Source organism: Geotrypetes seraphini, chromosome 4, assembly GCF_902459505.1.
Source record: "Geotrypetes seraphini chromosome 4, aGeoSer1.1, whole genome shotgun sequence".
Lineage (NCBI taxonomy): Eukaryota > Metazoa > Chordata > Amphibia > Gymnophiona > Dermophiidae > Geotrypetes > Geotrypetes seraphini.
The window spans coordinates 6,396,176-6,412,837 of record NC_047087.1 but is presented as its reverse complement, the minus strand read 5'-3'; the positions used below and the strand labels follow the sequence as shown (position 1 = coordinate 6,412,837).

At 51.7% G+C, this 16,662-nt stretch overlaps 1 protein-coding gene across 1 annotated transcript in view; it reads left to right on the top strand.

Moving 5' to 3' along the window:
• CDH3 (cadherin 3) overlaps positions 1-16,662 on the top strand; it is a 93,584-nt gene that overhangs the window by 60,345 nt on the left and 16,577 nt on the right. The window contains exons 8-12 of the mRNA XM_033943224.1: positions 12,553-12,681; positions 12,919-13,104; positions 13,454-13,698; positions 14,990-15,132; positions 15,954-16,172. Coding sequence (XP_033799115.1) covers positions 12,553-12,681; positions 12,919-13,104; positions 13,454-13,698; positions 14,990-15,132; positions 15,954-16,172 — 922 coding nt within the window. The remainder of the gene's footprint in view (positions 1-12,552; positions 12,682-12,918; positions 13,105-13,453; positions 13,699-14,989; positions 15,133-15,953; positions 16,173-16,662) is intronic.

The window sequence follows — 16,662 nt, the reverse complement described above, 5'->3', positions numbered from 1 at the left end:
GGCCCCCTCGACCGCGGGAGCCCCGGCCTCGGCGACCTCGGTCTCGGGTACAGTGACCCCGTTCACCTCGGTCTCGGCCCCGCCCCGGACCTCGACCTCGGGGGAACCCCCTGAGCGGAGTGTAAGGCCCAAAGAAAAGTTGCGCAGAGTGCGCCGTCTTTCCTCCTCTTCCTCCGGGTCTTCCAGACACGCCTCGCCCTCGACGCGACCTCGAACAGGGCGTCGATCGAGGAAGTCTAAGCGACCTCGAGGCTCGCCTCGGCGCGACCGTTCCTCGTCGTTCGGGGGCGAGGCGCTGCAGGTGTCGGAGTTGCGCCTCAACAATCCGAGGCTCCTCCGCTCACCTCGTGGGAAGTCTTCCCGGGCCGCCTCGCCGAGGAAACGGGAAAGTGTCCCACGAACCCCGGGGTCCTCACCCAAGGGCTCTGCGAGGAGGACAACTTCCCCTTCCCCCTCGAGGGTCCTCGAGAGGGGATCCTGGGATTCGGGATCGGTTAGGGATCCTCATTATTCCCATGAGGCCTCCCCCCTCTCCTCGTTGGGGCGGTCGAGAACCCCGTCTCCCCAGGCTAGGCCGTCCTCATTTTCATCCTTCGTTCAGGACATGGCCCAAGCCCTGGGGATTGACCAGATGGTATGTTCTCGGTATTCCAAAGAATTTTTGGAGGAACAGGACCTCCCCACTCCTCCTAGAGAGGTGCCTAGACTCCCTCTCAACAGCGTCCTTCTGCAGACCTGGCTGAAGAACTTGTCAAACCCTCTTACAGTCACGTCTGTACCTTCAAAAATGGAATCGAAGTATAGAACGATTCCTCCTAAAGGGTTCGATAAGGCGCAGCTCTCACACCAGTCCCTTCTGGTGGAGTCAGCTCTTAAAAAATCACAGCCCTCACGGGTTTCTGCGACGGTTCCACCAGGCAGGGAAGGGCGGACCCTGGACAAGTTTGGCCGTCGCCTCTATTCAAATTCCCTGATGGCCACCAGGGTTCTAAATTACGCCTTCACCTTTTCCTCCTATTTGCGGGGTATGGTGAAGGATCTTCCTCAATATCGAAACTCGTTACCGGACTCCCAAAGAGCAGGATTCGACAAGTTTATGTCCAACCTGTCTCAATTGCGGTTGTACCTATTCCATGCAGTGTACGACGCCTTTGAGCTGGTTTCGAGGGTGTCGGCCCTCGCGGTGGCCATGCGCCGCTTGGCCTGGCTTCGCACCCTCGACATGGACCCAAACCTGCAGGAACGCCTGGCAGACTTGCCTTGTGTGGGGTCCGAGTTATTCGACGAGTCGTTGGATGCGGCGACCAAACGCTTGTCGGAACAGGAGCGCTCTCTAGCATCCCTGGTCCGCCCCAAACCTAGGCCCCCGCCTCAGAAACCCTTTCGGCCTCCGCCGCGCCGATACCCTCAGAAGTCGACCCCGGCTTTCTCGAGACCGCCTCCGAGACGTCCGTCTCAACGAGGCAGAGGGGGACAAACCCAAGCCCCGGCGCAGGGCCCTTCTAAGCCAGCGCCTTCCTTTTGACGGGCTGAGCGGACGGGGCGGGTTCCCCTCCGCACTTTCACAGGAACCCCTTCCTATCGGGGGCCGTCTCCGGTCCTTCCGAGAGGCATGGACCGGGATTACCTCAGACGCTTGGGTGCTCCGGATCGTCTCCGAGGGCTACTCGCTCAACTTTGTGTCCTCGCCACCGGACAGTCCCCCGAGTTTAGTCCCCTGCAACCGTTCGCAGCTGCCGACCCTTATAACCGAAGCCAAAGCCCTCTTGAAGCTTCGGGCGGTCGAGCCGGTCCCCAAGGACCAGTGGGGTACGGGGTTTTACTCCCGCTACTTTTTGGTCCCAAAAAAGACCGGGGACCTGCGCCCCATATTGGACCTCAGGAAGCTCAACAAATTCCTGGCCCGGGAGAAGTTTCGAATGCTATCTCTCCCGGTTCTGTATCCCCTCTTGGAGGAAGGGGACTGGATGTGCTCCCTCGACCTGAAGGAAGCATACACCCATGTTCCGGTGCACCCCGCCTGTCGAAGATTCTTACGATTCCAGGTGGGGGACCTCCACCTCCAGTACAGGGTACTGCCCTTCGGCCTGGCCGCGTCCCCACGAGTATTCACGAAGTGCATGGTGGTGGTTGCAGCAGCCCTCAGGTCACGGGGACTCCACGTGTTCCCTTACCTGGACGATTGGCTCATCAAAGCCCCGACCAGGGAGGGGGTTATCTCAGCGACCCGACAGTCTATTACCTTCCTGCAAACTCTCGGGTTCGAGATAAACTTTCCAAAGTCTCAGTTGAGGCCGTCGCAGTCTCTTCAATTCATAGGTGCGGTGCTGGACACGGTGCGCCTACGCTCCTACCTGCCGACCCAGCGGTTGGAAGCCTTGGTACGGATGAGCCGCCAGGTCTCTCAACTATCGAGGGTGTCGGCCAAGCGCATGATGATGCTGCTGGGCCATATGGCCTCGACGGTACATGTCACGCCGTTTGCGAGGCTACATCTGAGGATCCCTCAGTGGACCCTCGCGTCCCAGTGGCGTCAGGAGTGCGACCCGGTGTCTCGCCTCATTTCGGTAACTCCGCCCTTGCGGAAATCGCTGCGTTGGTGGACAGACTCTTCAAATCTGTCCATGGGGCTATTGTTCCGCACTCCGCCTTTTCGCAAGGTCCTGACCACGGACTCCTCGGAGTACGCGTGGGGAGCCCATCTCGACGGTCTTCGCACGCAGGGCCTGTGGTCGGCAGAAGACCGTCAGTGTCATATCAACGTGCTAGAGCTGCGGGCCATCTTCCTAGCACTTCGAGCCTTCGTTCACATATTGCAGGACCAGGTGGTCCTCGTCCGCACGGACAATCAGGTGGCAATGTATTATGTGAACAAGCAGGGAGGAACGGGGTCATGGCCCCTCTGCTCCGAGGCTCTTCGCCTCTGGGAGTGGGCGGCCTCCCGGAACATCTTCCTCCGGGCGGTCTACATCCAAGGAGAACGGAATTGCCTGGCGGACAAACTGAGTCGACTTCTGCAACCGCACGAGTGGACTCTACACTCAGCAGTTCTACGCGAGGTTTTCGCTCGCTGGGGAACGCCACAGGTGGATCTGTTTGCCTCTCCGGAGACACACAAACTACCACTATATTGTTCTCGGATGTACTCGCAGGACCGTCTGGAAGCGGATGCCTTCCTACTCGACTGGGAAGGGAGGTTCCTGTATGCATTCCCTCCGTTCCCTCTGATCATGCGAACGTTGGTACACCTAAAATCGTCCTCGGCCACGATGATTCTCATAGCACCTCGGTGGCCGCGTCAGCACTGGTTCTCCCTGCTGCTCCAACTCAGTGCCAGGGAGCCTCTCCCCCTGCCTGTCTCTCCTTCTCTGCTGTCTCAGAGTCAAGGATCCATGTTACATCCCAATCTGCAGTCATTGCACCTGACAGCCTGGTTTCTTGTTCCCTGACTCCTCCGGACCTGTCTCAATCGGTGAAGGAGGTGTTGGAAGCCTCCCGCAAGATCTCGACGAGGCTTTGCTATGCGCAGAAATGGACCAGGTTTTCCACCTGGTGCTCGTCTTTTCACCTGGATCCGGTATCAGTGCCGGTATCCTCGGTTTTAGAATATTTGTTTCATTTGTCGCGCTCCGGCTTGAAAACCACTTCGGTGCGGGTTCATCTCAGTGCGATTTCTGCTTTCCACCAACCTCTGGAGGGACGCCCTCTGTCACTCCATCCCTTGGTGACACGCTTCATGAAGGGGTTACTCAGGGTTTGTCCCCCTCTTAAGCCTCCGCCCGTCGTGTGGAACTTGAATGTGGTCCTGGCTCAACTGATGAAACCCCCGTTTGAGCCACTTAACAAGTCCCTCTTGAAATTTCTGACTTGGAAGGCGGTGTTTCTAATTGCCCTCACCTCCGCCAGGCGGATTGGGGAGTTGCAAGCCTTGGTTGCGGACCCTCCTTTCACTGTCTTTCATCACGACAAGGTGGTCCTCCGCACCCATCCTAAGTTTGTACCTAAAGTTGTTTCTGACTTCCACCTCAATCAGTCCATTGTCCTTCCTGTGTTCTTCCCGAAGCCCCACTCCCATCCAGGCGAGACGGCGCTTCACACGCTTGACTGTAAGAGGGCGTTGGCATTTTATCTTCAACGCACCAGGCCTCATCGGAAGGTTCCTCAATTGTTTTTGTCCTTCGATCCCAATCGATTAGGGCACCCAGTTTCCAAGCGCACTCTGTCTAACCGGTTGGCCGCTTGCATTTCCTTTTGCTACGCTCAGGCTGGCCTTCCTCCCCCGGGTCGAGTCACGGGGCACAAGGTCCGAGCGATGGCAGCTTCGATAGCTTTCCTCCGATCCACCCCGATGGAGGACATATGTAAGGCTGCCACTTGGTCTTCGGTTCATACATTCACCTCTCATTACTGTCTGGACACCTTGTCCAGAAACGATGGCCGGTTTGGCCAGTCGGTGTTACGTAACCTGTTTTCATAAATTGCCATCCTCCCACCTACCCTTTTTTGGTTGGCTTGGAGGTCACCCACATGTGAGAATATCATGCCTGCTTGTCCTGGGATAAAGCACAGTTACTTACCGTAACAGGTGTTATCCAGGGACAGCAGGCATATATTCTCACAACCCGCCCACCTCCCCGGGGATGGCTTCCTTGCTAGTTATGGAACTGAGGACCACGAGGTGGGATGCGCCCTCTAGTGGGCGAGAAGGCACGCACATGCGTGGTGCAGTGTGCAAACTTGAAACTTCTATCAAGTTTGCTTGAAAAGCTGTCCGCGCCGGGGCTCCGTAGATGACGTCACCCACATGTGAGAATATATGCCTGCTGTCCCTGGATAACACCTGTTACGGTAAGTAACTGTGCTATCTCCGCAAGCGCAGAGCTCGGCACGGTTTACAGAGGTTAGGAGGAAAGGAACTACAAAGATGGATATAGGAGAGGGAATAAGAAGATAGGGAGGGAACAGGGTACTAGAGAACGAGGGGTGATTATATTTTTGAAAAGAGCCAAGTTTTCAGATGTTTACAGAAGGATTGGAAGGAGCTAACATTTCTGAGCGGGGATGGGAGGTTGTTCCAGAGTTCTGTGGTTCTTTTTTTTTTTTTTTTTCAATATCTTTATTAACAATTGCAAAGGAACATACATCCATGGGCAAACATCCGGAACATAGCCATCGACAACAGTCGGGAACAACATAAAAGAGAAGGCCAATCAGAGAAATACACGGTACAAAGAAAAACCCCAGTAGTGCACGCCCATCACAATTGACATTTTGTGTTAAAACCCCCCCAAGCAACCACACAGCTGCCATCCCACACCCACACCACAAACCTCACCAAGCACCCCCCTCACAGTCCATCCAACATCCCAACAGCACCCACCCAAGCACACACATCCACACCACACCACCGCAGATGCAGCAACTCCAGGGACCAGGGCAAAAAGACCGAAGAAAAACAAAAGAGAAAGAGAAAGAAAAAGAAAAAGACAGAAGCACCACCAGCAGCAGCAGCCTCCCCACCAAAGGGAGGGAGGAGGGGGGAGGAAGAAGAAATCAAGAAATCAAGAGGTCAGGGAGAGACAGGCTCTTCCTCTGCATCCATGCTGGAACAGCCCTTCAACACCCGCTGCCACAAATCACGGTAACAGCGTTGATTCAAATTCCCAGACGGAGGCACTCGCTGAAGTTCATAACGCCCCACATCAGCCAATCGAGCCCTCCACATCGGGAAGGAGACCACAGAATCGCCCACCCAGTTTGTTAACAGGAGCTTTTTCACCACCAAGACAGCCATGTACAGAACCCTGCGTTGGGGAAGGGTAAGACCCCCCTCAATCAATGCACTTTGGTCTCCCAAAAGCAAAAAGCCATAGGACCAGGGAACCGCTCGCTGGAGAACGCTCTCTAGAAAAGGGAGAGCGCGCAACCATACAGCAGCAGACGGGCACTCCAAAAAATGATGAGTAAGGGAGCCCGCAGACCGGTGACACTTGATACAGACTGCATCCTCCCACAATCCCATTCGAGCACCCTGGGCTCGGGAAATATACGCCCGGTGAAGGATTTTAAACTGCATTTCCCTATAATCCGTGGACCCCCCCAAGGCATACACAGCGGCAAAGAGATCAAGGAAGGCCTTACGATCCAGAGGGGTACCCAGCTCAGTCCGCCACTGGGAAGCCAAGCGGTCAATAGACCCCATGTCCGACGCATTCTTCAGAATCCGATACCAAGTAGCCAACGTATTTGAAGCAGGAGAGACCTGAAAAAATTGGACATCCAAGGGCCCACAAAGCCAGGCCTCCCCCCATCGCCTGCCTAGAGACAAGTAATAATGCCGGGCCTGCAGGTAAGCCCAAAAATGAGTCTGAGGGAGGTGCCATTGAGTCCGGAGCTGGGCAAAAGAGGGGAAAGAGCCCCCCCCCACCACTAAAATATCCCGGAGAGTCCTACCCCCCCTCCGCTCCCACTGCCGAAACCAAGCATGACCCACCCCCGGGGGAAAGTCAACATTGCCGTACAACTGCAACAACAGGGAGGCCTCTGAAGCTTTCCCCTGCCGCCGCCTCCACCACCGCCACGCACGCCGCAAGGGCAAAAGATACGCAAACTTGGCCCCACCACCCGGTATAGCTGACATTGGAGCATGCAACAGCGACAGGATGGAGTGCGGGGCGCACCAGGACTCTACCCATTCCCGAGAAGAAAATCTATAACTGCCCGACCACCCTTCATGAATAAAACGAAACAGGGCTGCGACATTATAATAACGAAGATTGGGGAGATTCAACCCACCCCTATATTTATCCAGGGCTAGAGTAGCGGAACTAATACGGGCTCGTTTATGTCGCCAAATAAACGTGGAAAGAAGTGACTGAAACAACCGCACCTCTTTATTTGTAACCCAAAGGGGCACAGCCTGCAGCGGATACAGAATCTTGGGAAGAAGCACCATCTTAGTCAAGGCCACCCGCCCCCATACCCCCAAAGGGAGATCCCTCCATTTATCACACAGTTGCCGTATTGCGTCTAGGTGACGTGTCACATTGAAACGGTACAGAAGTTTAAGGTCCGGACTCAAATAAACACCAAGGTAGCGCATCGGACCCCTCACCGGCGGTATCTCGAGACTCGCGTGCCAGGGTTCCTCCACAGTAGACCGCAAGGGAAGAAGTTCAGATTTCTCGCAATTAACCCGCAGACCAGAAAGATCCCCAAATGAACGGACCAAAGCAAGGGCCCGGCCCAAATCTCGGCGAGGTTGGTCCAGGTACAGAAGGATATCATCTGCAAAAAGGTTAATGCGACTCTCCCGGTCTCCAATTCGAATGCCCCGGATATCCGAATCCCCGCGAATTTTAGCCGCCAAGGGTTCAATAGCCAGAACAAAAAGTAGTGGGGATAACGGGCATCCCTGTCGCGTCCCCCGTCCCAAAGCAAACGGGGCGGTAAACTGACCGTTAACCAAAAGCCTCGCCTGCGGAGCAAGATATAGACTACTGATCCAATGATGAATAGAGCCCTCAATACCAAACTGACGTAAAACCCAGAAGAGGTATTGCCACGAAATACTATCAAAGGCCTTCTCCATGTCCAGGCCTACGATAGCCGCATCACTCACCAGGCCCCGCCTGGAATGAAGGGCCATCAGAGCTCGAATCAGGTTCATGGACGCATATCTGCCCGGCACAAAGCCAGCCTGGTCCTCATGAACCAAAAGGGGTAAGAAAGCATTCAGTCTGCGCGCCAAAATTGCAGCAAAAAGCTTGGCGTCCTGATTAAGAAGGGATATAGGTCTATAAGAGCCCACCTGGGCCGGGTCCTTTCCCGGCTTAGGCAACAACACCACATGTGCCATATTAGGAGTCCCCAAGCCCCTAGACTCGGAAAGCGCATTAAACGCCCCAGCCAAAGCAGGAGAAATCTGATCCGACAAAATCTTGTAATACTCGGAGCCAAACCCATCCGGCCCTGGCGCCTTAGTCAATTTAAGCTTCTTAATCCCGAGCAACACCTCGTCAGGGCTAATAGGGGTATTCAATTGCTCCACCTGAGCGTCCGTCAGCCTAGGTAGCCGAAGCCCCCGAAAAAAAACGTCCCGAGCAGCATCCGAGAAAGGGCGGTTAGCATACAAAGATTCATAAAACTGAACAAATTGCTGCTGGATCTGCCGTTCCTGCGTGTAAGAGGCGCCCTTAGAATCCCGAATGGACAAGATAACCTGACGGGTACGCGGAGGCCTGACCAAATTGGCCAACAATCTCCCCGTCTTCCCTCCCCAAGCGTACAGTTTATAACGTTGAAAATAGACATCCCGAGTAGCTCGCTGCGTCAAAATTTCATCTATCCGCCGCCGAACAGACAGCAAGCGATCTTTATCTGCCGCTAACAGAGAGTTACAGTGGCGCATCCGCAGCTGCCGAAGCTCCCTCGAGAGAGTCAGGAGCTCCGCATCCATGGCCTTCCGCTTGCGAGAAAGATAAGCAATAATAAACCCCCGCAGAACTGCCTTGGATGCCTCCCAATAGGTCACCGGATGAACATCAGTTGTATTATTGTGAGAACTATACTCCAACCACTGTTCCCGAATGTATTTGTGAAAGGCGAGATCCCTATATAGGTAGCCCGGAAACTTCCAATGCCGCTCCCCCGAGTCCGACGCAAACTGGAGCTCCAGGACGACAGGCGAATGATCCGACAGGGGAACCTCCTCAATATCTATACGCGACACCCTAGGGAGCAGAGACGGGGAAACCAACAGATAATCCAATCTAGCATAGACATTATGGGGATGCGAGTAAAATGTGTAAGTGCGTTCCGTAGGATGCAAAATCCTCCAAGTGTCCAATAACTGCAACTGGCTAAGCAAAAAGTTTACCCCCTTATCTGCATGGTCCCTGGCCCCTGCCTTTGCCGGATTACAATCCATGGCAGGATCCGCAGTAATATTAAAGTCTCCACCCACCAGCGGTTGATAATCAGGGTACATGGCTATCCTGGCGAGCAAAGCCGAAAAAAATTTATGATTATACACATTAGGAGCATACACATTGCACAATAACCATTTGGACCCCCACAACTCCCCCAGGACCAGAACATAACGCCCGTCTGGGTCCTGAAGAACCTTGTGAGTGTGAAAGGGCAACTGTTTATGCAGAAGAATGGCAACTCCCCGTTTCCTGGTACCGAAGGCGGACGAGCAAACCTCCCCCACCCAGTCTCTCCTCAGCTTCAGGTGCTCCGCCTGGGAAAGGTGTGTTTCTTGCACAAAGGCAATATCGGTCCCCTTCCGTCGCAACCAGTTCAATATCTTCTTTCTCTTAATAGGGGAATGGATCCCATCCACATTGAGGGTTGTTATAGTCAACTTAGTCATTCAAAAGAGTATTAATGGAGGTCATTGCAGAAAACAATAAAATAGCCGAGATGGGTAGCCCCCCAGCTAGGCCTCCCATCCCAAAGATCCGAAGTCGGGCCCTAGAGCGCTGCACCGCCACCCACACTGAACACTTCCAAACCCATACACACCACACCCACACAAACCCACATGCAACCACCACAAGGCTCCCCCTCCCTACCACCCCCCGCCCCTCCCACCCAACACCACACCCCCCACCCCTAAGATTCTCAACCCCCCAGCATTCTCCTAGTTTCCCCCACCCAGCAAGAAACGGAGAACAGCCCCCCTCCCACCCCTGAAGAAATCCATCTCCAGCGGCCCCCCAACAAACCCCCTCCCACCCAAAGAAAAAACTAGTAATAAGAAAAGGAAAAAATACAGAAAACTGCTCTCCCAACAAGTGGAGCAACTAAAGTCCATAGAATGAGCTCTCCCAAGCCCCAGCCGCCCATGTCAGGTCTACAGTCCAAGAGACCCCCGAGGAAGGCCCCCCCCCTCCCCACCTAATGGAAGAGATCCCCCACACAGAAATTAAAGCAAAAGCAGTCAGTGCCTAGAAAAATTGAGGGATCTCCAGAAACCACTGTAAGCAGTCCAGCCAGCATCCACAGGTCCATCAGCCGGGACAGAACACGGCCCAAGCTCCCTGCCCCTCCAATGTCATATCTCACCAATCGGCCCCTCACCGACTGACAGAGAGCAGGCAGTCCAATACCAAGAGGCAGGGAAAGCAGGCCAACAAGGGAACAGTTCAGGTAAACTGGAAAGTAGCAGAGACTCCACGGAGACTGCAGGCATGATCTTCATAGCCGAGCGCCGCAAACGAGACCAGCAGAGTCCCTCAAGCACCGCCATCCAGCAGGTCAGACAGCCGCCGGAGCCCCTCCATCAGCCACCTCCGGCAACGAGTCCAAATAGTTCTGAGCAGCCGCCTTATCCGGGAAGGTATGGGGTTTCCCCTCTCTCCAGACTCGCAGGGACGCCGGATAGACAAGCGCAAAGCGCACACCCCTTCTATGGAAAGCAGAGCAGATAGGCGCCATTTCTTTTCGGAGAGAAGCCACGTGGGGAGAGTAATCATTGAAGAGCAGCAGTTTCTTCCCTTCGTACTCCAACACCCCAACCTTCCGGTAAGCCTGAATTAGGGCCTCCTTCTCTCTCCAATTGATGTATCTGGCGATAGCTGCTCTAGGTCGGTTTTTGTCTTCTGTTCGGGGCCCCAGACGATGCGCTCTCTCGCACAAAAAACCCACCGCCGGCGGCTCCAGGCCCAGCTTCGTGGGGAGCCAAACCTGAAAGAAAGCATATAGCTCATGCTCCGCTCTCATCTCCGGCAGTCCCACCACGCGTATGTTATTCCGACGCTGGCGATTTTCCTGGTCGTCCAGCCTGCCTGTCAAGGTAGCCACCTGTGCCTGTAGAGCCACAATGCTGGCGTGGTCCTGTAAGGCCGCATCCTCTCCGTCCGAGACCCGCTGTTCCACCACCGCCAGACGGTTACCATGGGACTCGAATCGCTCGTGGAAACCCTCCACAGCAGACTGCAGTTTGTGCAGGCGGTCCTCCAGGGCCGCGGTGACCATGCGCGAGATCTCCTGCGCCCATTCTCCCCATTGAACCGGAGCCGCAGGGGGAGTTGAGGGCGCCGCCATTTTTGCCCCAGACACAGCCGATTTAGTTTTAGTTGTCTTCGCCGATTTTACCGGCATCCCAGATGCCTGCGGGCTCGCAGCTCTCAGGGCAGTACTCACAGTCCTACTAAAGGATCCGGAGCCGACGGAGATCACCCGACCGCGTTATGAAGGGAGTTAAGCTGATTTCAGGGGGCTCAGGGTCGGAGAGCTCAGGGAGACACGTCCTAACCAGGCAAACGCATCACGTGACCCCTCTGTGGTTCTAAAAGGGAGGGATGTTCCAAGTTTTCCCGCGCGGGATATACCTTTTGTAGATGGGAAAGATAGTTTCAGTTTTTGGGAGGATCTAGAGGAGAGTGGGTTAGAGGAATTCCAAAGGAGTGGGATAACGGGGGGTAGGATGCCATGTAGAATCTTGAAGGATAAGCAGGCACATTTGTAGAGGACTCTGGAGTATACTGGGAGCCAGTGAAGCTTGGAGAGGAGAGGGGAGACGTGATCAAACTTGCCCTTTGTGAAAATAAGCTTGGCCGCGGCGTTCTGAATTAGTTGAAGTCTGTGGAGGTTTTTCTTAGTTAGGCATATATAGAGGGAGTTGCAGTAGTCCAGTCTGGAGAGGATGGTGGATTGAACGAGGATGGCGAAATGAGAATGGTGAAAGTAGGATCTTACTTTCCTCAACATATGGAGGCTAAAGAAGCATTTTTTTACCAGGGAGTTGAGGTGATCACTGAAGGAGAGGGAGGAGTCTAGGATGAAGCCTAGGACTTTGCTTGAAAACTCGAGCTGGAGAGTGGGGCCGGGCCACAACCCGGGCACTGACACCGCCCTGCCACGTTCGTGCCATCCTTCCCATCCCGTACCTCTGTAGATATTCGCGAGCATGATCAACTTCTCCTGTCTGTTGCTCACGCCAGTTTGGATCCCCTCTGAATCACTTCTGGGTCATGGGACCTGGAAGTGACATCGGAGAAAAATCCAACGCTGGCACAAGGAGCATGCTGGAGAAAAGCCACTCACATTGGTGAAGATTTAGAGGTACGGGGTGGGGGTGAGTGTGGAGCAGGGGGGAGGGGAGCACAGAGCACCTCCTACCCTTATTATGCCACTGCCAGAGCCCGCTGAGTTATAGCTGTGCCTGTGCTTTGAATTGGACGTGCTGAAAATGTTCCTTCAGTAGCCCCTGATCTCGGTAATTAGAGGCTAAATAGGTCAACCATTCAAGATCAAATACAAGAAAAGATAGAGCAGTAGCTCATTGTAAAATTATTCTAACTGATCTCCCTTAGAGCTGACAGAACTCGGATCTCAGCTTCTTGACAACGTGAACCAAAAACTTAGTCTAAGTACTAAGTTGGTCGAGTGAAAGGTATTTTTTTAAACCTTTATGTGTTGGGGGATTCTCTCAACAGTCCAGAGCTGTTTTAAAAACATTTTTCTGTCAGGAAGTGGTGGAATTGTTGCTGCTCGGCATATGTTGGAATCCCTGCCTCATGAGAACAACTGCTTGTGTTTCAGAGAGTCCGAGAATACAACCTGACGGTGCAGGCTGCTGACATGGAGGGGAAGGGACTGTCAACCACAGCTTCAGTGGTGATTGAGATCGTAGACGCTAATGATAATGCACCAGTCTTCACCCCCAGTCAGGTATGTAATAGTGGGAAGCAGGGAGATGGGTGACTGTTGTTTGTTCAAATCGGGTAACAATGCTAACCTTCCCTTCCATTCACCAACCTGTTGCCCTGAAGATGGACATCTATCCTAGCTTGTTATCCTCTTTGGATGAGATCAATATGAAGTAGAAATTTGATGCGCCATAGAGGGGAGGAAGCCCTAGCATGGGTTTATGTAGTGCTTTCATTGCCTGTGTTCCTTGTTTTGCAGTATGTAGCAGAAGTGCCTGAGAATAAGCCGGACATTGAGGTTCATAGACTGAGCATGGTGGACCTTGATGAACCCAAGTCTGAAGCATGGAACGCTGTGTATAGAATCGTGAAGGGGGATGAAGGAGGGCTCTTCAGTGTGATAACGGACCCAGAAACCAACGAGGGCATCCTGACCACAGCCAAGGTATTGCATCAGGATGATGTGAACTGTAGTTATGATCGTGGGCTGCTGGCTGCTAACATTGAATAGAAAGTGAAGAAATCCCCTTTAGCCCCTTCTCTGTATATGGGGGGGAACCTCCTCTCCCTAGTGATATGCTTTCACTGTACATCTTGATGGTGAGTTTGCTTCCTCTGTAGCAAACTGCAGCCTTGAATCTGATATACACTGTTGCTGCTGCGTGATGTGGTCTTAACATGAGTCTCCATGAGAAGCACCACCTTCTGCTTTGTGACTAGGTCCATTGAGAGGATCACTCAGTTCTTGGCTGGTGAGCTCCATCTCATGTCCTGTTCTCTCTCATCCATTGTAGGGTTTAGATTTTGAAAGCAAACAGCAGCACATCCTCCACGTCACTGTGGAGAACCAGGTTCCATTTACTGTGACCCTGGCGACCTCCACAGCCACCGTGAGTGTCACTGTGCTGGATGTGAATGAGGCTCCAGTCTTCAGGCCACCGGTTACTCGTGTGGACATTGAAGAGGATTTGCCGTTGGGGCGGAATATTGCCTCCCTCGTAGCAGAAGATCCAGATACGCAGCAGAATCAAATTATCCGGTAAGACTCACTTTAGTATTGCATTGCCACTCGGAATGTTCCTGCCCCAATGAGGCCACTAGACTATCGGGGCTTTTAAAAGGTAGGCCCGGGCAGCAGAGCAGAATTGGTGGGAGATCCAGGGAGGGGAAAGAGGGCTGACTGGATGGGACAGGCGGGTGGTGGGGTCACAGATTGATTTTTGAGTGTTTTGATAGGCCTCTAGTTAAGAAGCCTGGTAAGGCTGGGTGAGGACAATAATAAATTAATAATAAATTTATTTTTATATACCACCATACCCGGGAGTTCTGGGCGGTTCACAACAATTGGATAAGATACAAATAGTACAAGATTTAAAGACGGCTAAGGAAGGAAATACATAAATTATAAAATGCATATAATATAAGAGAATGTGGAGAATTTTACATAGCAAGAATAAAAATAGAAAAAAGTATTAAGCCCCTAGCCTATTAAATAATTGAGTTTTATCTGTTTTCTAAAATCCAAGTAAGAAGAGGCTTCTAGCACACACCGGGCAAGCCAAAGATTCTTTCACAAAACCTTTTAGAGTGGCAAAATTTAACTGAGGGATAGGCGAACAGATGCAATCTTCGAGAGCTCTTATTTGTATAATTCAGATTAAAATGAGAGTTTAGGTAACTCAGAAGCATACCGAATGTTGTTTTATAACAGAAGCAAGAAAACTTAAACAGGACTCTGGATTCAAATGGCAGCCAATGGAGCTTTTGATAGGAAGGGGTGATGTGTTCCCATTTCTTTAGGCCATAAATAAGGCGGACAGCCGTGTTCTGGACTACCCTTAATTTTCTAATAATTTTCTTGGGAGCGCCTACATAAATAATATTGCAATAGTTGAGAATACTCAGGATAGAGGAAATAGGCAAAAGGAAACTTCGTCAAAATATTTTTTAATAGTACGGAGTTTCCAGAGCACTGAAATACTTTTCTTAAATACTAAATCAGAATGCTTTTCTAATGTAAGATGTTTGTCCAAGAATTTTTAGAGATTACTCATCCCATTTACATGTATCATGGTTGCCTTGATTTTATCATTAGGGGCTGCTAAAAAGAATTTGGTCTTTTCTTTGTTTAATTTTAGTCTAAAAGTAGACATCCAGAGTTCAATCTGACTTAGAATGATTGATAAGGAATTTATAAGCTCAGGGGGATGTGGACACAAGCTAAAGGAGGTGGGGGCTGGATAAGGCTGAAAGACTTGAATGTGCTGACATAGACATAAGGAATATTGACTCGTTCCCCTCATTACTGGAGTCTTCATTCTGTTCTTCAGGTATCGCATTGGGAATGACCCTGCGGGATGGTTGGTTATTAATCCGGAAACTGGAATTGTAACAGGAAAAGGCAACCTGGATCGGGAGTCACATTTTGTGAAGAACAGCACATACAGCGCCATAATCCTGGCTGTGGATAACGGTAGAGATCTCCTTCCTGTCAGGGCCATTAGGCCCCCTAGGGGAACCTTCAGCATTGCCCCCCCCCAACTTCCAAACTCCAAAGCTTTCACCCAGGTTTTGATAATTAAAATTAGCAAGCAGAGTTTGTCTTTCCCAACTAATCCACACAACTTGATATATCCTTTACCCTTTATAGATTCATATAGATGAGGGCAGTTTGAAGAGGCTTTTAAGTTAGTACTGTACTTAACTGATTATAAACGAAGGATTTATTGCCTTTGCTTGGTCACACAATAAATAAAATGTGCAAGATTACTTTTTCTTTGCAACATAAGAACCAGAAGCCGTAGTTGGGGAAAGTCGGGTCTTCACTCAGTCCAAATCTAGATGAGGTGAGGCTTTTGGGCCATCCCTTCTGCACTAGATAATCCACCAATTTTATGTTTTCTGCCTTTGATAGACTAGACCAGGGGTGTTAAAGTCCCTCCTTGAGGGCTGCAATCCAGTTGGGCTTTCGGGATTTCCCCAATGAATATGCATGAGATCTATTAGCATACAGTAAAAGCAGTGCATGCAAATAGATCTCATGCATATTCATTGGGCAAAACCTGACTGGATTGCGGCCCTCCAGGAGGGACTTTGACACCCCTGGACTAGACGCTGAAACATGGAGCTCCGTTCACTTGCCTTCGCCTCCCCTTGTACTGGAGTGCTCAAAGCAGTGCCAGTTCGAAAAACCTTCTGTTGTGAAGTGGAGAGATGTTGAACTTCTAGAAGTGAGAGGTAGCATGTTGGTGGTGCCAAACTGATCAAGTGTTATCCAATGTGCTGTTTGGACAGGATCGCCCCCTGCCACAGGTTCAGGAACACTGGTCCTGTATCTCCTCGATGTGAATGACAACGGCCCAGAGCCCAATCCTCGGAACATTACAGTCTGTAACCAGAACTCACAGCCACAGATACTGAGAATCATTGATAAGGATCTTCCACCAAACACCTCCCCTTTCACGTTTGCATTAAGTCATGGATCTGATGTCAACTGGGCAGCGGAAATCGTTGGTAAGTCACTGAACAGAAAAATGGAGCGTGTCTTCTGTACTACTTGGATGTGGGGACAGAGAACCTCTGAAGAGGGGGGGGGGCAGGGGAACACGATCATGGTCAATATTCAAAAATCTAGTTAATGTTGCTTAATTCTAATGTTCGTCCTCAGAACTTGTCGTTGGTAGACAGTATCAAAAATTATATCAAAGAGCCTGTAAAAATACCCTCTTAATTTACATTGGAGTCATTTTTCTCAATTCCATTTTTTGGACATTGATCATTTTCCCCTCGTACTCTTCATCTGATACCACTGAGACATGAAATGAGGCACCTTTGACCTGTTGGCCATGGTTCTCTTTTGAGAGAAGCTCTGTGCTGCCTTCCTGGTGATGGTTTAATTTCCACATGAAGCATTAACAGTTGCGTATTAGATGCAGTGGATCATGTGGGTGTCCTCCAGCACCCTGGATGTCTGGGTTTACTGTGTTCATCTTCTCCAGGCTAA